The sequence below is a fragment of the Passer domesticus genome, chromosome 5 (genome assembly GCF_036417665.1).
Source record: "Passer domesticus isolate bPasDom1 chromosome 5, bPasDom1.hap1, whole genome shotgun sequence".
Lineage (NCBI taxonomy): Eukaryota > Metazoa > Chordata > Aves > Passeriformes > Passeridae > Passer > Passer domesticus.
Genome location: NC_087478.1, coordinates 15,999,832 through 16,021,177, shown reverse-complemented (window position 1 = coordinate 16,021,177; position 21,346 = coordinate 15,999,832). Strand labels below are relative to the sequence as shown.

At 34.9% G+C, this 21,346-nt stretch overlaps 1 protein-coding gene across 24 annotated transcripts in view; it reads right to left on the bottom strand.

Moving 5' to 3' along the window:
* The window catches only part of TAFA5 (TAFA chemokine like family member 5), a 466,608-nt gene that overhangs the window by 51,195 nt on the left and 394,067 nt on the right, over positions 1–21,346 (bottom strand). For 9 of the 24 annotated variants that reach the window (XM_064422135.1, XM_064422137.1, XM_064422138.1 and 6 more), the window contains one exon: positions 17,991–20,469. The exons of the other annotated variants lie outside the window; for them this stretch is intronic. Coding sequence is in view for 2 of the 9 variants with exons in the window: in XM_064422151.1 (XP_064278221.1) it covers positions 20,411–20,469 (59 nt within the window). In the remaining 7 variants the exon portion in view is untranslated. Of the gene's footprint in view, positions 1–17,990; positions 20,470–21,346 lie in introns of those variants that run through there. 24 annotated transcript variants of the gene reach the window in all.

Sequence of the window (21,346 nt, the reverse complement as noted above, 5' to 3'; positions counted from 1 at the left end):
ACATTGTGCACTACTCGGTAACGGAAAATTAATAATCCAAGAAAACACTGAAGCTTACTTGGTTCGTTTAGGGTATTTTATATATTCATGTAAATATATAATTAATTTTATTATTCATTTTATAATAATTCATTTTTATATTCATCTGAATACTTTTGCTGAAATCTGATAACAACTAGGATAAAATCTTTCTCTAAGACAGTACCTGTGGCGACTCTTTATGTTTCTTAGTATCATTTCCTAAAAATGATTGCTCAGAGCTCAAGAAAGAGGATTTTATATATTGTTTTATACTATATGAAAAAAAAAAAAAGTCTATTCTCTCAACAATATGCACCTAGCAGACTTGATAGGCACCATGTCATATCTACTGTAGTTTGCATACACTGACAATGTGAGACATTTCTGAATGCCTTTTTTAGCTGGTATATGAGGAAATAGAACAATGAGTAGTCTTTAGAAGTATTTAGAGGAAAAGTCAATTACCATGAGACTGAAGCTCCTAAGGTTATCTGAAACATTTCAGTTGAGAGAGAAAGCACCTTTGTTTCAGTACTATATAAACAACCCTTTTCATGAGAACAATTTCTGCAATTATATCATCACTTTGCAATAGAGCATGCCAAATTTTTAGTCCTGATATTGTAAGTGAATGTAGTGGGTACCTAAGTGAAAGAGAATAAAAATCAACAGGCTTGAATACATTAAAAAAAGAAGATGAATTTACATTGAATTTAACTTTGAAAAGAAATTCATACATTTTGTAGGACAGATCAGAGGCCCTGCAATCTGCTTTTTCATGGTGATAATGGTTACCTAAGAATAGTGAACATTCTTCATAAGGCAATAAAGATGATGCTTAAAAAACATTTTATTGTTTTTAATTTAAATTTCCAGAAGTTGTGGAAGAAAGACACTATTGTTTGCCACTAAAGAGATTCAACATTTTCTAAAATGCTGTAATTTCAGCATATAGTAGTATTTAGATTTCCATTTACTCAAACGCCTGCACATAAAGTCAAGATGGACCCCAGATTCAAATGTAAAATTAGAACTAAAACCAAAGTTTTTCAAAACAGGTTTTGAGGTTTGGGTTGAAGTTCAGCCTGCTTTATACATAGCACATTTTTTCACATAAACATATTTTATACCCCAGATAGAACAGACAAATATATACTTTTCATCATTTTCTATTCTAAAGAACAGATAACTGACAACTGTAAAAAAACCAATTTTGTTGTAGTGCTATGAGCATAAAATGTAGCTGTACTTCCCAATTTAAAGGAATGGGAAAGAATGAATGACTGTTTTCATGCAGATGCAGTGTTTTTCTCTTTACTATGTGTCTGCTTCATTTAAAAAGTTCTGAAATGATCAAAAGAAAAAAAGTGGTTCAATTATTATCAGCACTAAAACGAAAAAGCAATCTGAGGGGTGGGATATATCTATATATATGGTTAGTAAAGCTAATATTTTTTAATAGGAATCTCCTTCAACAGGTTTTGCTCCAAGATGATGGGGAAAGAAAACCAGTAATTAAATGAGTTTATGAGGAATATTAATATTAATATTAATATTAATATTAATATTAATAGTAGTAGTAATAGTAATAATAGTAATAACAATAATATATTAGTTAACATGTAAGCAAAATATTATATAAAACATGTCATGTTTCTTTTTTATTTCAAATATCATGTCTTTAGCAAGGAAATGCATCTTAGAGTATTTATTTAGATTTTTTATTTGTAGCAATTATTTTTTTATTTGTAAATACACTATCTCTATATTCATTATATAGATTTTTTTTTTCCCTTTAAGAGTGGAACTAGTTAAAACTCAAATGATAGAGATTAGATATATTTTCTTCAACAAATTTCCATTTTAATAGACCCGAAGAGAATATGTAATATTCTTTACATACCCATTACAAATTGGGTGGGAATTAATCACATCAAAATAGTCTGCTTAAACCATAATCACAAGTACTTTAGTGTTTATATATGCAACCAGCAAATAGATGCAGTCATTGTAATCTGTGATTTGAATTGTTCTGAGTCTGTCTTTCTCCATAGAAACTGAAGAAACCTCAGTTCATTGAATATGGTGCCCAGTTTGGGCTTGTGGGCTATTATGGGTTTCTGCAGTCTGAGCCCATCAGGACCAATATAAGTGAAGGAGGCAATACAGAAGAAGGCAAAAGAAAAAAAAGGGGGGAAAAGGAAAAAAAAAGTCTATAACAAGAAAAAAATGTGAGATGAACAAGATCTGGATTCATTCCACTTAACTTGAGATAGCCTGCTAAGTTAGGACCATCAGTCACTCTAGGCTCCCTGCACAGAAAAACAAATTAGAGATGGGAACCCTCAGAAGGCAATTTACCCCACCTAAGAACCAAGTCATCTCCTGGTGGTTTGTCTCACACTGTTCGCTACAGGGACAACCCTTGCTCCCAAATAAGGTATGCCACTTTATTCCTGTAGGTGTCCTTGAGCTTAAGCAAGAGATGGGCAAAGTGTCAAGAACAGTAAGACATAGAAATTAATAGATATCTAATCAGAAAAAAATTAAGAGCATGAACGAGAAAAGATTAAGCACAAGTTAATCACCAGGTAAGAGAAAAATTGAAAGAGGAAACCGAAGAACCAAAGAAAAATGCAACAAATGACAGAGAATTCAAAAGAAGAAAAAGGTTTTCTTTCTATTTATGAATTCAAATGGGCAGAGGTGGCACTGCTGGAATGAATTAAGAGGCATTTATTATGTTTTGTATTAGTTTTGTGTCGCAGTAGGCTGGAATAGCTCTAGCCTTTTGGCAAATGTTTGTCCACGGATGTGGTTTGATGAGCTATAAAGGTGATGATGATTTCAAGTATGCTGGGACTCATAATATTTCAAGCATCCTAAATTACAGCCAAAGAAAACTACATCCATCCAGATAGGTAAAAATTCTCTAAGCACCCAGATCCTACTGGGAAATTCAAATGAATAACCTTTGTGAAATATTTATATTCACTCACTGAAAAAGGAGTGGGGGGAAAAGTGTGCATACAAAAAGCATCATGAACTAATTTTTAAGCCATCTATGGTAACACAGGTTAACAAATAATTCAATGTCCATTATTTGTTGAGCCATGTACATCTTGTTAACTAGGATAGAATACTCCAGTTCCCCCACTGAGCAGAACAGTCTCTTTGAGTTGGAAGTTGGGCAGCTACTAAACACACTTAATTTACACAGGCTATCTAAGATGTTAAATGAACCATAAAGGGCAGATGACAGAGACAAATAATCCTTTTCCCTGAAAGTGTCGAGCTTCAGGGCCTTGGTCTCCCTTTCACACTGACGCAGTGTGCGACACTGGAGGACGTGGCTATCACTTTCTATAAATGGCTTAACCTTCAGCTTTGTGTGGTCTGTCTAGTACTATACCCTGACAATTAAAGAAAATCAATATCTGGCACTTCAATGCTGAAAACATGGAACCCACTTTGGAGGTAAATAATTAGTTCAGAAATGCTTCAGGCAATAATTAACTAAACTAGACTTATTAGGAACTATTGCCTACAGCATTTTTCCTTTTCAGAGGCATTTAATATCTATCACATAACTTCTAAATTATTTAAATTTAGGCATTTCAGCTTTTAACAGTGTTATAATTAACATTGTTTGACTATTTACTCTTTTACACAATAAATTATTCTCAAATCACCACCTTAGTTTCACCTTAGTGAAGCTTTTGACCTCATGCTCATTTATTTCAGTCTTCAAAAAGAGAAGCTCAGAAATTATTTGATTCAGAAGGCTCTGATTTACATTTCTATTTAATACTCATGGAGAGGGGGGATTGTTTTATATGTTTCTGTTTGAATCATAGATTATACATTTGATTATACAATGCATTTGCACAAAGAATTCCCATGTAAGCCACTGACCATGAAAGTGAAAGGCTAACATCTTTAGTTGTCTGTGGGACTTTTTTCCACTGCTTTGAGAAGGAATGAAGGAATAGGAACTTACGGAAGACTGTTATGGTGAAGTCCAGTGTTGTGTCCAACATATTTCAAATTTACCTCATTTCACTCAGTAACACACAATTTAAAAAATGTCATTCCTGTTGGCTAGATACATTATGGCTCAACAGCTGACTGGAAATAGAGAGTGGGAAGAGGTAATTTTTGTCAAACTAGATGTTTGTCTTTTTCATGATCAACTGTTGAATTCTTATCCAGGTTAGGTCTTAGCAATTGCTCAATTTTGAAAGCATTTCTGTTGAAGTCAGCAATGCTTCTGAAGTTCTATAACACATGTAAATATTTTCAGGATCTGGCCCCCTAGGTATGTTCTGTTGCTATTATAACACTGGAAAAGTAACATTTTGAAGGCAAAAAAAAGACACTTCATAATTCAGGGTGGAGTAGTTCTGTGGTATCCTCACACTCTAAGCTATTATCCCACCATGATTCTTATGCAAGTAATTTATAAGAGCAAAACAGGGGATTTTCACAAGGCTGAGTTTGGGGCTTGTATGCGTGTGTGCATGCACGTGTGCATGCTGCTCAGAAATCCATCCTTCACCTTCAGAATTCTATGGAAAAACTTTTACTAGAACATTTAAAGTAAAAAAGCAAAGAAAAATCCTAAAGCCCAGGTTTGTGGGTCTAAAGTTAAACAAATCAGTCACCTTCAGCCCCTCTGAGATCAACAGGAGTTACAGAATCTCTATAGAATACTACCCTTTTTTCTCCCATAATTGAACTGCTTGATGGATAAAATTAGTATTGTATACAATGTATCTTCTCCAGTGCCTCATGAATTTCATGAGTACAAAAGTACACTTCATCTTACAATGCTTTAAAAACCTCAAATACTGTAGGAATTAACAGTCATGGATTACTTTCTATATTTTATAGATTTTATATCATCCATTTAACAATTTAAAGAAGACTAGTTGGGAAAGTAAAACAGAGAGTCATAAGGTTTTACCTTATAAAGCAAAGTGAATACTTGTGAAAATTGAGACACTCCAATGCAGAGGAGAATTGTCCTGCTTTCTTTCACCTACCAATCTTGAAATTCAGAAGTACAAATAATGCAAGCAAGATATCTGATTTCAATTGCACATTTATGCTTCCTGTATAATTTCTCTGACTGTTGGCACATATCCTACACCAGAATATATAACTTATCTTCTACAGATGATTTATTGGCTGTAAAAGGGTTATAAACAACTTATAATATGGGAAAATTGTGGCCTAGTTTTAGTAAAATAGAATACAAGCAGCTACATATATAGGTTTTTAATCTCTCATAAGTCAACAAAAATTAAATTCATGATTTATAAGTTGTTCAGAGGGCCAAATGCTTGTGTCTCCCTTGGGAGAAGGTAAATTGCTCTCAGAACATTATTAAGAGTACTCACAAGTTCTCCACAAACTATATGGGAAGGTATGAAAAAAGTTGCCTGTGCTTGAGGCAGTTAAAAAGCCAAGGCAAAAAATCCTACTCAAGACGCTTAACTTTTAGGCATATAAATTTAGGTAAGACAAATGTTACCTATGAGTAATTTCCCACTAGACATTTCTCTCCCCATTATCTTGTAATTCTTTTATATACTTGCCATATAATATGGTTCCTATTTTTACTTATTTCTTCCAGTTTTATACCACTGATTTCACATACATCAACACTCACATTATATTAACAGTGTGAATGTTTAATTTTCTTTCCATGTATTTAAATTTTAAAGTTTAATTCAGTTACCATATTTAAGGCTACGTCCATAAAAGTTTTAATTAAACACAATTTATTTCAGTGTAGCATTATTTGAGTGATTTTTATTTGTTTTCAGAAATTGAGATATAACAAGAACAAAATTTTATAAAATGTCAATATCTACTATTTTTTTTAATAAAAATTCCACCAAGGCTGTAAAGTATTCATTTAACCAGTATGTTCCATAGATATTTGGGGAAAAAAGCATAAGGTGTGTACATACTCACCTTTTCTAAGACTATAGATTTGAGCTCAGTATAAGAGTAGGAAATATTAAAAATAAAACATGCAGTTACCTGGAATTATTGTAAAAACACTCCATGGAGGATAAAATAGGTTTGCAAATAAGTTGTTATAAGATTTTTGTTGAAGGCCAGGGTTACAAGAAAATAAAGTCAAATGGTGCATTTTATTATTTCATACCCATTACAAACTCATGGGTAGATGAGGCTACAGTGAAAACAGATTGATTAATTTTCCATATACTTCTACATTTTTATATTGATCTTCACCTTATTTGTGTTCTTTTGCCTTTCATGGATTGTTTACCACAGAAAGTTTGGCAGACCATTTTTAGTGCTACTCCTGTGTTCAGTGTAGATCTTCACTATGACAAGCATTTAATTCTGGTTTTAATGATTCAAGGGAACTCTAAAGTGAAGAATGAAATCCCTTCCCTTTTCAGAACAATTCATCTGAAGTCTTAGACATTTTAGGCACAGTCAGCCAGCTTCTACAACATTCAGTTGGTTTCCATATATTTTTTCCATTTCTTTGCAAACCTCCTGCCCTCCAGAGACATTTTTAATTCTCAGTAAACATTGCATCTCATTCAACAAATTTGCTCTGTTGTGTTGAAAAAAGTGAAGACTTTAACAGTGAGCAAATGGAACCATTGACAGTCTGGAATCAGGATGCCATTCAAACTGAAGGAACAGGAGGAAATGCAAATGGGGGGAAATAACTTTACAGCACATAATATTTCTTGTTTCTGTATGATCACAAGTCATCCTTAATAGCATTTTAACATGAAAAAATCATACAAGCCTCTGCCCAGTTGGAATAAGAGCTCAGTCTAACAAAAGTGCACATTAGCATGAAGGAAAGTTTAATTACCACTCTCAAGACTGTCAACTGCAAGTTTTCTGAGCAATAAAGATTACATTCCTGTCTCCTCAATAAACTCCCTGCTGTGCTACAGGAAGATTTCTACTGGGGTTTGTCTAGATTTATTGTAAAACTACATTAATATAAATTTATTATAAAAATGACGGTTTTTAGGTGTCTTTAATGTAAAACATCCAACAAGTATTTAATGTCTGAACTGTCCAACTTTTCCCCAGATATTCAGGTGATACTTCTGTGCTTGAAATCAAAGCTGTATTTTTATTTAAAGATATTCCACACTTAGTGTTGGAAATACATTTATATTTATATTTACAGTTTTATTTATATTTTCTGTCATATTTTTGAATATGCTGTTGCATGACCACCAGCTAATTAGGGAACTAAATAGAGAATTTAGAGCATCCTATATCTCAACTGACCTTGTGTATGTCAGTGAAAAAGCAACAAAACACATGCATGAGATCAAATTATTGGCGCTTTCTCTGACATGTTAACAGTGATGAGGCAAGCAGATGGAGAAAAAAATATTAGATATTGATCCCTTTCTCATTTCTGCATACCCTTTAATTAGATTTAGATTGTAAATAATGCTATTGTATCTTGTGACAGTATGCATGAAATAATGGCCTGAACTGTATCTATGTATATTTTGAAATATGAGTCAAACTGACTGATTGGGAATTTTATGCATTAGAAACATGTTTTTCATGACATTGCAAATTTTCTTAAAAATTGCGATTAAAAAAAAATTGATGTACTTTTGAATGTATAATGAGGGAATAGACAATGAAAACTAACCAGGACACCAATACGGCAGGATTTTTGTCGATTTTTAATGCCATGGCTGTCACTGCATCAGCACCTGTTGAACCAATACCATGCAAACAAGCAAACATGCCCCTCCATTTTACACAGACAGTGGTACCTCATGAAATTGTCCTTCACAAAGTTGATAGGAGTCCAGCACAGTTTTTCAGCTTAGACCTCTTGTCACAGGGGGTCTGCTCTCTGACTGTAAAACAAGCTCTCTCCTACAGCAGACCACATCAACAACCTGATCACAGGCTCCTATGTTTTTCCAGAACAGCAGCAGCCCTGAGCAGCTGAACAGTCTGGATGATTCTCCTGCATGCTTTGAATTCTGGACGGGCTTATTAACAAGAGATCTGTGTTATAAAACTGCAATTGCACTGCATAGGGTGCTAAGCTAGTTCCTGGCACACAGGTGATCCAGCTATTTGTTAAGACAGGCTGGATTCAAGAGTTTGGTGCAGAGAGACAAGAATTTCACACAGGGCCTATTCTATTTTGGTTCACTTCACATTGTTATGCTCTGTTAGTCTCAAAACGTCATCATTTCAATGATGTGAAAAACAAATACATGAAAGTATACACCTGAAATTAAATATAGGGCATGTAATTAAAGCTACTGATTTGGATTTCCATTTCTGTTATGTAGTGGTGCAGAGTAGCAATGAAGTACACTCTTCTCAGAGGTGGCAAACAGGACAAGACGCAAATCGAAGAACATACAATTCCATTTTAAAACAACAATTTCTCTTTTACTATTACTTTTTACTGGCAGGATCATCAAACAGTGGAATAAATTTCTGAGAGAGAACTCTCCATTGTTAAAAGCACTCAAACCTGATTGATCAAGGTCCTGAGAAACCTGCTTTAGTTGGCAATCTCCACCAGCCCCTGCCAAGTTTCACTATTCTGCCAAATGACATACATTTTTGTGAATAAGTCAGCTGCTTTTTAAGATATAATAATATATATATTCCCTTTGAAGACAATTGCATGAATATGCTAATGCCAGACCTTCACAGTATTTTCTACTAGAGGATCAAAACTGAATATTTTTTTTTTAATGTGGGTATACAGTCCCCCATGATTGGACAGATCAAAAAACTCAACATGCCACACATGTTGAGTTACCAAAGGTTCCTGTTCAAAACCATCTAGTTTAAAAAAAAAAAAAAAAAAAAAAAAAAGCTGTTTCTTGAGATTTAGCAAATCCATTTTTTTTTAAATTTAAAACACTATTAATTGCACATCACTCCACATGCCATGCAATCTACTTCTCTGTTCCTTTCTCCCAAAGCACCACCAAATCTATGTCTTACGAAGGATTTTGGAGGAGGGGAGGTAGTGGAGAAGAAGGTTGTTGAAAGATCATCCAGCCATTTCTCTTATGGACTACCTCTTGCTAGTGACTTCTCAGCATATGGATACAGCAATGGGCAGCTGTGTTGAATCTTAAAATAAACTCAATGAGATGGTCTGAATGGAATGGTCCTAATAGAGTGGCTTGTCTTCAGTAAACACAAGCCGGGAAGTCATGGATTGCAGTTGTGTATTAGTAAGTGCACTACAGCTCTCCATTGCCTGCAATGTTCTGTCAAACTAATTCTAAAGCCTCAGATATCCAGAGCTCATTGCAAACAGGAGACAGCCATAAATACAATGTCAAAGGCATTTGCTTTTCCTTCTTTAATCCACTGAAAATGCAATTATCCCCAGAGACAGGAGATGAAAGAGACTTGGGAAAAGGGAATTTTTCGCAGTCTGACAGGAGATTATCAAGAAGGGTGTCTTGTCAGGCTCCATTGGCTTTACTAATTTACTTATTTCCTGATTTCCTTCAGGTCTCATTGCCTTTGTTAAGAAACAGTAGTGTACTTTTTTTACATTAATGTCTGTAGTTTGAAAATTAATTTTTTTTTTAAGTGACTTAAGTGGCTTTGAGGATCAGAGGAATTTTGGCTTGTGTATTTTGGATTGTTTTGGGGAGTTTGGATTAGGTTGTTTTGTTTTTAAAGACAGTTGCTATTAAAATGTTCTGGATTAGAGACTAAATTCCTTGCAATTAATAAACATGTTAGTGTAAAAAAGTCCAAACAATTACAAGAAAAAAAGAAAAGCAACTGCCAGAAACCTCAGTGAGGATTATCAGGGCTAGGCCCTAGGCCAGCTCCACCCATCTTGGCCAAGATGGAAACACCACTGGAAAAGCAGATTTAACAAAGGTCAAAACACTGCACAACAGTGAAATGTAAGGTAAAACATTGGGAGAAACAGCCCTGCAGATACCCAAATCAATAAAGAGGGAGGAGGGGAGGTACTGCAGGTGCCAGAGACAATATTCACCTGTAACCTGTGGAGGAGACCATGGTGGAAAAGGTATTTCCCTGCAGCCCTTGGAGAGATACTGCTAGAGTAGATATCAACACTGTAGCGTGGGAGATGACACATGGGATGGTGTTGGTGGATACCCTGGTTTTGGCCAGGACAGTGAATTTTTCCACAGTAGCTGTGAGTGGGTGGAGGCTGAACCCATGTGGATGTGTGGAGGTTGTTATTCTGCACAGCTCACTTCACTGCCAGGGAGCAAAAGTAAGGGATTCTCACTCCCGAGGAGCAGGGTGTAACTGGTACTTGTGAAGAAAAAGATGATCTGTGGGTGGTCTGCTACCATTTTACTCATTGTCTCAGGGGTCATTAGGTGCTGGATTGGTCAGTGAGCATCTTTTTCATGAAAACCACCCTCATTTTGTATACTTTTATTATTAATATAGATTCTGCTTCCATTGGTTTTCTTGTAAATTGTTCTTATCACAACTCGGGATCTCTCTTTTTTCTCTCTTACCAGGGGGATTGGGAGAAGGGGAGAAGCTTGTGGTTTGTATTAGTGTGAGAAATTAATTCGTGAATACCATTCCTAAATCACCACAGTGGATATGTGGGTCTGCCACTGTGGCATGTGGCAGACCCACACAGAGCTGGTTTTCCCTTGAGGACTGCAACCTCTTGGAAATAGCTGTGCAAAAGCAAGGAAAAGTCTCAGGAGGCAAGAGCAGCAAAGAGGCTGTTATGGACTCATCACTATTCTCCCACCCTACATCCTCCCTGTCCTCCTGAGGGAGGAGGAGGAGGAATTTGGAATGAAGTAGTGAAGTTGAACTTTGGCAAAAAGAGGAGAGAAAAGATTATACTTCAAATATTGTCCTTTTTTTCTTACTATCCACACCTATTTTATTTTTGATACCTTGGACTTATTCTCTCAAGTTCGGTCTGTTTTTCTTTTAAGATTAATTCATCGGTTATCTTCCTGTGCCCATCTCATTTTCTCCCACTGCCCTGTTGAGGAGCAGGAGTGAAAGCAAGGCTGTGTAGGTATCTGGCTGCAGGCCAAGGTTAATCCTCTTTGGTATAAAATCCAAATAAAGTTACCTTGAATATCAGGAGCAACAATATTTTTTAATTCATTGTCAACATGTAGATAGATTCTGTGAAGAGTCTGTAGCCTATGAATACATGTATTTATATGTATACTAAGTTCACTACAGGAAGGATCTCACTAAAAGTACCCAACTTTTGTTAACAGTACTGTAGAAGATGTGAAAACAGAGTTTCTCTTGTAAAGATCAGCATCTTCAAAAGGCCAGAAGAATCCTCTCATAGGGAAGACTAAATATTTCTCCGTCTACCACATAAACTTTACAGACTAAATCTCTAATTTTTTTTACCAACATTGCTGTTATAGCTCCTGAGTATAGCATCCATGAGAGCAAGAAAGCTCAAACCAGACACAGTGTACTTCACTGTATACACACACATTTATATAATATATTTAGGATAACTTGATCGTTACCATTTTATTAATAATTTTTTTTCATTTACCTGTGCCAAGATTATCCCACAGGGTTTTTTTCTCCTTTTAATTATCTATTTTCATATTAGTTTAACCCAAGAAAGATGTTGTATTCAGGGCCTTGAAATAGGAAAGAGTATTTGGTCTTTCATTAATTTGACACGTTTAATATCTTACCACATTTTCAGGTAGCAGAGAGATCAAGGTGTCTCATTGCACAACAGCATTTTGATATTCTCAAATGGTGCTGCAAGATGTAGCATTTCAATACTTGTCCACTTTTATCTCACACTTATTTAAGCCCTGTTAATGGAATTAGAGTTATGATGTTTCCTGGAAGTAGGTATATTGTCCTGTACATTTTTGCAGAACTTCCATTATAATTAAAGGGAGTTACACACTAGAGAAACAATGTCTATTAATGCGAATAGCATCTTCCACAAACAGTCTTCTAAACAGCAATTTGGGTGTCCTAAACCTCTCTAGTCATTCAGGAGAAATGACTCTGATGTCAACACTTTAGCGGCAAAGAAACATCCATTCCTCTATAACCACTCACAAGAGACTCTCAAGCAAGACCATTTTTTTTTTTTTGTTTTAGTTAGTGGAAATGTCTTCTATTCTTGAGCCTATTAACTTGTAACAATAGAAATAATAGGAGCTGAGACAGGTGTAGAAAGTTTAATTCTCTTCTTCCTTGTGAGCTTCAAATCAAAAAAGGGAGTTCAAAATTCATGATAAAAAAGGTTATTAAAATTCATGAATGCCAGTATAATATAATTTTGATCTGCACAGTTTTTCAGGGATTGTTGTCAGTTTCTATTCCACTGTTAGCCATCATTAACAGCAAATATGACAGATACACTAATGAAATCGATTTGGTCATGTTATCAATTTAATTCAAAAACGTAGCCCCATTTTATTACCATGTAAGTTATAAAGGCTTATAGGCTAATGTTATCTGTCACTGTAAGAGTTCTCTGCTGGACTTCTTAATAAATAAATGTATGTTTATTTTTTTTATATATTTTGAATTAATTACTTCAGTACAACAGTAATGCAGGTTTAGCTCATGATAGGACTGAAATATTGGTCAATGCACTCTAGTAGGGGAAACCTTTCAGTAAAATGAAAATAGCAATAGAGTATTGCCTTGGAGCCTTGCTACAGCTGAGCAATAGATCACTGTGCAGCTATATTCCCTTCAACCAACTCACTATCTAAGAAATGAATACATTCCTCATACCCCTATAAGAGGTGTGCCTTGTTGTAAGGATTTTTTTTCCTTTTAATTATGAAATTAGTGAAAGTAGGACTGTCCTCAAACACACACCTCTCTCATTAATAACATTAGAAGATACAGCAAGATATTCCTCCTTGTATATGGCAATATTACTTTTGAGCTCTGATTATTTGATGAAGCCACTTTATAGCTTTTATATTTGTTTGGAAAAATAACAGACAAGGTTAGCTATCATTATGACAGGTGCCATGAGATGGCATCATTAGACACAGACCTCTGAATTATTTCACTGAGTAACTAAATGTTTAAACTTGGGAAGCTTCTCAATTAGAAATATAAGCTAAGGTGTTATCTTAAAAGTGGAATGAATAGCAATATTTTTTACTTCTGGTTCAAGTTTTTTCTTCAGGAAGAACTGGTTTAGGGGCACAGAAAAGTACTATTGGATGTAAATAGTTGTCTTACAAGCTGATTGCCTTGTTTCTGGACCAAGACATCTTTACAAGTAGAAAGTCAACAAGCTTTACTGTGCATCTATCTAGACTTTGTACTTCTAATCCTACACAAGACAGTAAAAAATTATAAAAGGCTTCTGAAAAAGCAACAATTGTCTTTTTTAACTGAAGAGAAAAGAAATACTGAAGAAATCTTTCATCCCTGATCATCTCAGAAACCTTTCAAATTGCAGTCATTTCATACTATGTAGCCTATACAAGATCCCCTCGACTTGAGGGCCAGTTGCCACCTGGTATCCAAGTGCTCAGCTAGAGGCAACTAAAAGCTGGGCTTTTAGTTGGTACAGCATCACACACAGAAAAACCCACACCAGTAGGCAAATCAGGATGACCAACCTTGAAATAATTCCTTTAGGACTCCTGGTAACCATTGCAGTGGATATGTCTACAGAGCACTACAGGGTGCAACCAATGGGAGAAAAAGGAGAGGAGAGGAAGCTTGCTGAGTCTGTCAAACTGCCTAAGGAAACTACAGTCATCATCTAAATAATACAAAATGGCCTTGCCACGGAGTCAGTGACAAAGATTTCTTCCAATGATATTTTGTTAATCCATGAAGAACAAGTAATTAAGTACAGGAAACACTAACCTGATGTGTACAATTAAATGCAAAGATTTCACAATAACTGTTCCCTCTAACTTGCTGTATTTATCTTTGGGTTTAGACAGTTTTCACGTGTTCCAGGTTTGGAAGAAACTCTACAGCAACACATGTAGGTTCCTGGACAACCTTTGTCTCAAGAACTGTGTCATTTTCTGGGGTTAGTTTCCTGTGCACAATGAGATCACTGTTATTTACTTACCTAGATTTTTTGCCCCTCCAAAGCTCACCTCCAGAGCTTTGATTTGTCTTGCATGAGCTGAAAGTTACATTTTCACTCTCATGTTGTGCTCTTCAATATTCTGAGAAGAAACAAATCTGTCTGTGGAGAAAACCAAGTGCTTCATGGCTTCACTGAGGCAGAAATTTTAAATTGTGTCAAATTAAACAAGATAATCTTCAAGCACCAATATACTTTTTTGTTTGTTAATAGCATGCCATTTAGGCTTATATTTTTTAAAGTTGCCATCGGTGTTGAATTTATGTTTTGGAGTCTGCTTAAACACATCTTTGTGAAGTGAATGGAGAGTGTAGACAGAAGGACCCACCTTAATTTTCATCTATCCAGGTGGAGATTGTCTTATATAGAGGAAGAAATATATGACCCTTGCACTTGCTTCAGTCTTTGTGCTGGGAAGGCCCTCTTTACTGCCACTGGGGTTCTGTGAGCTGTTTTGTGCAATATGTTTGTACATTAAAAGCCAGACTGTTAATGTACAAACACATTAACAAACATCAGGCTTCTACTACCCACTTTTTTTTAGCACCTTTACAATTCAGCAAAAAAATCCAGTTGACAGCTGATGCCAACCTTTGCTGTCATTACGGCCTCTGCCTGAGGTGGGTGTATTGTTATGCCTGTGTGAGAACCCATAGTAAACCACCTGTCTCTCTTCTTGGGAACATAGAAATGTATCCATCAGCTTCTTCCAGGGCAGTGAAGGAAGACAGACACTTGCTCACAGTGCTTTCTTTATACGATGGCTTTGAGGTAGTCCTCAAGCTCCTTAGATAATGTAAACTGCTCTCAGTACATGCTAACAATGTTCCTTTTATTATGTCAGACTCTATACTAACATAAACACCTTTGTAGTTTTTACTCCTAAACAAAGATCTTTGCAGAAATGTTCCTTTTTCATTCTAGATTTTGGTGTGGGGTTTGTTTGTTTGTTTTCTTTTTTACATTAGCAGTCCTTATGTGTGTTTGGGTTTTTTCCTTAAGCTGTTCTTTGCATGCTATTTATTAATACTTTTAGAAAAATTGAGTTTTGATTATATGCTAATCAACTTAGTTCATTTGCACAGGTCTTTTTGCATCACTGCAGCAAAATATAGTGATTTAGTGTCACTTTCACTAGCCTGATATTGGCAATATCAAACTTAGAAAATTGTTGGCATGGTCTGTCCAAGCCAGATGTGGAGGACAGTGCCATGAGCACATTGTGCATTGTGATTACAGATACACATTGTAAGAGCCTTCCAATGGCTTGCTGGGGCTTTGAAAAAGCATAACTAACACAGGATTACTATATCAAACCAGTGACTTGACCTAGGCACTGAGTAGCTTGAAACCAACATTAGTATCTATTTCATGAGAAGTACTTTTTCACATATTTCCAAATATTTGATATAGTTGAAGCTATAACTACTTTGATGTTGTAAGAAATAAAAAATTGACACTTCCAGTTTTCAGCTTTCCATTTTCTGCTAATATTTGGTGATCCATTTTGTCTCTGCATGACTTCATATGCCTCCCATATCTTCAGTAATCTGTGTAATTTACTAATACTAACAAACTGTGCAAACTCAGTATTTATATTTCATTCACAGTCAGAAGCAGTACAGGAACTTGTGTTGATCCTCCCACAGAATGGCTCATTATTAGTCACTATCTATTCTGGCTTATTGTCATTTCCACTTTTTAGTTTATTTCCCAGTTTTTAGTTTATTTTTAATCAGTGACAGAATTGCCTTTTATATATTACCCATGGGTCTCTAAGTTTAATGGGATTTATATCTCAAAAGAAGACAACCACATTATCAGTAAAATTCTCATCTCTGCACTTAAAATAATGTTTCCTTTCTTATTTCCCTGTTTCAAATAATACTCCTTTTGACTCCTCTACCATGTATTGAATACTAAAAAGCACTTATTAAACACTACATATTCTGAAATGAAAAATGTTATTTTTCTCTGGTTTTGGTTGTTTTTTTCTTCAGTTTCTTTCTTGACCTCCTTTCTCTACCCAAGCCCCAGTCTGAAAGCAGAAGTAGAATATTGTGATTTCTGTCCGTCTTTATTTGCATATGCCGAGTGTGAGATTCATTACGTCAATGTAGGATCAATTCTGTGATGTCAGAAAAACATCGTCAAGCCATTCCTGTCTTTGTCTGTTACTCATGTATATGTGATTCTTGGTATACATTATATAAAGGTGTTTAAAAGAAAATGCCTTCTTATGTATTTTTTTAATTAGAAAAGATACTGGATATATGTAGGTTTATGTGATGAAAGAGCTGGTTCTGGTTGTGGTTTATGCCTCTGATTAAGTATAATAAATATTTCAATTTTGGTTTTGTTTGGGTTTTTTTTTTGTGTGTTGTTTTCATTTGGTTTGTTTGTTATTGGTTTTGGTTGGTTGGTTTTTTGTTTGGTTGGTTTTTTGCTTTTTGGAGTTTTTTTGGGCTTCTTGTGCTACATCCACTGCTGGTTTGTTCATTTTTTCTTTCCACTAGTTCAGTTCCCCAGGCATTCAGTGCTATGATTTCTCTGTCATCCAATCATTTACCACCTTCTAGTTCAGCTGTTCTTCACAGCTATAGAGGCTTTTCAGACACAGTATTGAATTCTTTATTTTCTTCTCAAAACTCTAATTAGTAATCAGGATTGTGATGAGTAGGTTATATGAGATAGTAACTGCCTGGGTTAAAGATTTATGCAACAGCACATAGGTACAATTTCAGTAAACAAGTGAATGATTGAGAATACCACATAAAACCTGAGCTGCTGCTAAGATAAAATGAATTGGCAAAAAAAAAAAAAGTCTAAAAGCATAATTATGAAATTGGTGAATGATGCGTCACATTGATTGCTATAGTGTGCTAATGTTTGCTCCATTTGATATCCCAAATATTAAAAGCAGTACTTAAATGTGTCCTTGCCTGGGCTAACAGAAAGCTACATAGAAGCTTTTTTCAAAAAAATATTTGAAGGTTTGCTGCATTTATGGAGGTTTTTTTTTTATTAGTCTATTATGTGTTTTTATGTATTATTCTGTTCCTTTTCAAGCATGTTTTGAAAAAGTTGTGTGCAAGCTGAGAAATGACGGATATTTAATAGCATTCAAATAAGACATTACCCTCTGTGTTTCAAATTCTGCTTTGGAAGAGGCACATAAAATACTTTCAGAAACAAACAATTTTTTTTACGTAACTTAGTTTTGTAAAATTAAAGTTCACAATATTCTGAAAACATATTGTTCCTGAGAGAGAAACATTTCACCACTGCTCTTAGAGTAGTAATTCACAGTGACAAAGGCAGCCAGTATATTTTGTTTGTTTAAAACTATACATTCTGGGGGAGGACGGAAAAGCACAAAACACATTTTAAGTGCCTTGAAGTGTCTGTTGTACATAAGAGACTCAGAAACTAGAACACACCTCTGAAGAATAATCAATCTTTTTTCTTTGATAGTTCTTATCCAGAGTAGACCTTATAACCATGTACATCTACCCTTTTTTTGAATATTTAATGTAATTAGAAAACAAAGACATAAGGTTGCATATTCATAACTGATTGGACTGTATGATTCTAGATGTAAATATTTCAGATGTCCATTCTTAGATCCTCTTGTTCTTAGAGGATCCCTTTTCCTGAAAATAAATGACGATAATATGATCTGTAACTGAATACACTAAAATGAAGGTACCTAAGACATGAAAATTAAAGGGTAAAACTTCAAAATACAGTTCATGTCCTCAATTTCCAATTCCATCTCCCTCTCTGTGTTCCCACCTTTCTTATCATCTGGTGGAACTCCTTTGGTGATGTCATGCTCAGGGAACAAGTCTCACTTATAAAAGGTTTTTCTTTATTTTTCATAATTTAGCTGAACCAACACAAAACTGAATACTGTAAAGCAACAAAAATGATGCAACATCTTCCATTTTTCTGTGTTTACTAAATAAGGCTACGAAGCTCCCTTTAAAATAAATCAAAACAGAGAGTTGGTAGAGTGAGGGATCTGGCTCTTGAGGTCTACATGTACAGTAAATCTATTTACCATCATTTATTGCATGACATTTTAAACCTGACATTGGTCATTTATAGTGCAGTCAGTCCATAACACTTTACAAGTGGTTGGGCTTTAATTGCTACTTTGATACTGGTCAAAATCCTATGATTAAATAAGAATTTTTTATATATTTATTTTGCTTGAAGACAAAATGATCCATAGTTCATATTTTCCTGCAACCTCTACATTATATAAGCCTCAGTGTTTGAGTAGACTTTTAAAAAATTCTTTAATCAATTTTTCATTTTTGTATCTTTCATCTATGGTCACTTGAATAATCTCTATATCTTTTTTCTTTATTAGAATAGAACTAGCATAACACTAAAAGTTAATTGGAATATTAGGTAGTATACTTGAAACCGTAATACATTTGCCAGGAAGAAATTAAGCTCCCTTGTTGATTGTATCATACCAATATGTACTAAAATTATATGCCAAAAGGTACAGTAAAAGAAACAAGATTTTGTTTCTGTTTTATCATAATTTCTCCCTTGTCTATGCTGTCTTTGCTAAATTTTCACTAACCAATAATGCTGAAAAAGTGGGCTTTCTAACAGTGAGGTAAAACACTGAAAATGGGATCAAGGAACAGGCTTCAAATTGACCCTTACATAAAAGTAGGGAAGAGAGAGAGGGAGGGAGGGAGGGAGGGAGGGAGGGAGGGAGGGAGGGAGGGAGGGAGGGAGGGAGGGAGGGAGGGAGGAAGGAAGGAAGGAAGGAAGGAAGGAAGGAAGGAAGGAAGGAAGGAAGGAAGGAAGGAAGGAAGGAAGGAAGGAAGGAAGGAAGGAAGGAAGGAAGGAAGGAAGGAAGGAAGGAAGGAAGGAAGGAAGGAAGGAAGGAAGGAAGGAAGGAAGGAAGGAAGGAAGGAAGGAAAACTTTGCTATGAAGAGCAATGAGTAAAATATTTTACACTCTATTTTTATCAGTACATAAAGACAAAAAAATAAAAATAAAATAAAAATAAAAAATGCCTTCCAACAGTGCAATGGTTGAATGCATTTATGTAATATAAACAACATTATTCTTTGCTTTTTCTACACAGTCCTCTCTGGTCATGCTTTACATCCAGAATGTCCCAGTGGAAGAAAGCAAACGACACCAGTCACTTCAGAGACAACTGAAGTAATAAAACACAACTTAACTCTGAACCACTTTTCATGACTGTCAGAGTTATCACGTTAATTGTTAAATAGGATTTTCTACAAATATACAACATATAAAAACTGTTAAATATATAACTTTAGGCTTTTCAAAATACATTTAATGATCTCTTTCAAACAAGTGTTACTTTTGTTTTCTCTTTAATTTGCTTTCTGGTGCTAAATGGTGTATCAGATGAGACATAGGCCACAGATGACCAAACATGCTCTTTGCAAATACTGTATTATCCAACTTTAACTATCAAAAATGGAACTGTAGAAGAGGCATGTTTAACTGGTTAAAACGGAAAATGATTTTAGTACGAGAAAGTCAATCTAAGTACAGAGGAATAAAGGTGCTGTATAGACAGTTTGTGTTCTTTTTGTCCAAGTTTTTCAAACATAGGTAATTTTCTCTCAGTGTTCCATTATGTTCTCTTGAACATGGCATTTCAAGAGCAGGTTTCTGATTTAGTTTTTACTTCAGCTTTCCGTAAAGACTTCTGCTGGACAACATTTCAGCTTTGTGAAAGCTGGAATCATGTCTTTGTGGAGACCTTCAATTTAATGACATAACTCTCTTAAGAGTAAGATTGTGTCCACTTTAAAATAGATTTTGCTCTTTGGTCTATTGTAAATACTGAAAGTATAAGAAAATAAAAGCAATTCAGACAGTTTAGGGCACAAGAAGAGTTTCTCTTTTGCACCTCAGTGTCCTCCCATAGGCAAAACAGTCTTCTCTAAGGCTGATTGGGATGATACTCTTCATTGTAGCAGACTCTTCGGATTGAAACATGTAGGTAACAGCAAGTCCAGCAGTGGTGTATAACGCAGATGAAACGTTAACCATGAACTTTTTTGTATTGCTAATGCCCAAGCATATCTCTTTTTCTATATTCCTTAGTCCAGTGATCCTTAGAATGGTAGAACAAACTTTAGCTCATAATGCAGAGGAATTATGCTGTCATTCATGAGATACAGAGAAACAGACAGTTGAGTTGATGACATATAACAGATGATGATCAACAGCAGTGAAACTTGACTAAGTTAAGTAGCTCACAGAGAGCCTAAACCACTCCTACGAGGATTCTGTGTTGCTGCATTTGTCAGGAGACCTGTAAATCAATAAGAACAAATGAGTCAGTGTTTTAATTTACAATTCTGCTTGTCTTTGCTGTCCGTTATCATAAAATACACTGTACTGACGTTTTTCAAGGAGATAGTTAATGAATTAGAAGATATTTATTTTGCACAGCATTTTCCCTGAGAAAAAACGTATGAAAAAGCATTTATTTTATTGTAAAGATGTTATGCCTTAATAATTATTTCTGATAAATTATCGCTTACAATAACTTCAATGGCATATAATTTCTACTACGTTTCATGCACATTCCTTCCCATAAAAATCACAGAATGTTCTTTTACACACATTAAAGTTACAAATAACAATGCCAAATGGTGATTAAGATTACTTTTACTTTTAATGTTCAGGATGTAATGAAAAATGGACTTGAAAGCCATGACCATATATTAAAAATGCAAATATGTTTGTACTGGAGGCTTTTCTGCAGTTAAGTTTCCAGAGCACTAGAATGTGCCTAATTTAATCAATACTGCCCTCTAGTGATGCTATTGCAAGTGCAAATTAATGTAAATAATGGCTTTTAATAGTCAATTTAATCAGAAAATTATTTTAGTTACACACCAGAAAAAAAAACCCAAACAAAATAAAACAAAACAAAAAAAAAGAAAAACACACATAAAACCACAGAATATAATAAAAATGGGCAAAGTACTGCCCAATGAACCTGTTGCAAAGAAAATTGAATGGAAGCAGCATTTCTAAAGAGAAGCAGAACCAAAGTTCACACTATTAAAGAAAACAAGAGTACTGGAAGACAGCACAAACACAAATGAGAAAATAATGACTTATTTATACAACAAAGAGCTAGCTTCTCATGCTCACCCAAAATATGAGTTTAGAAATGGTTT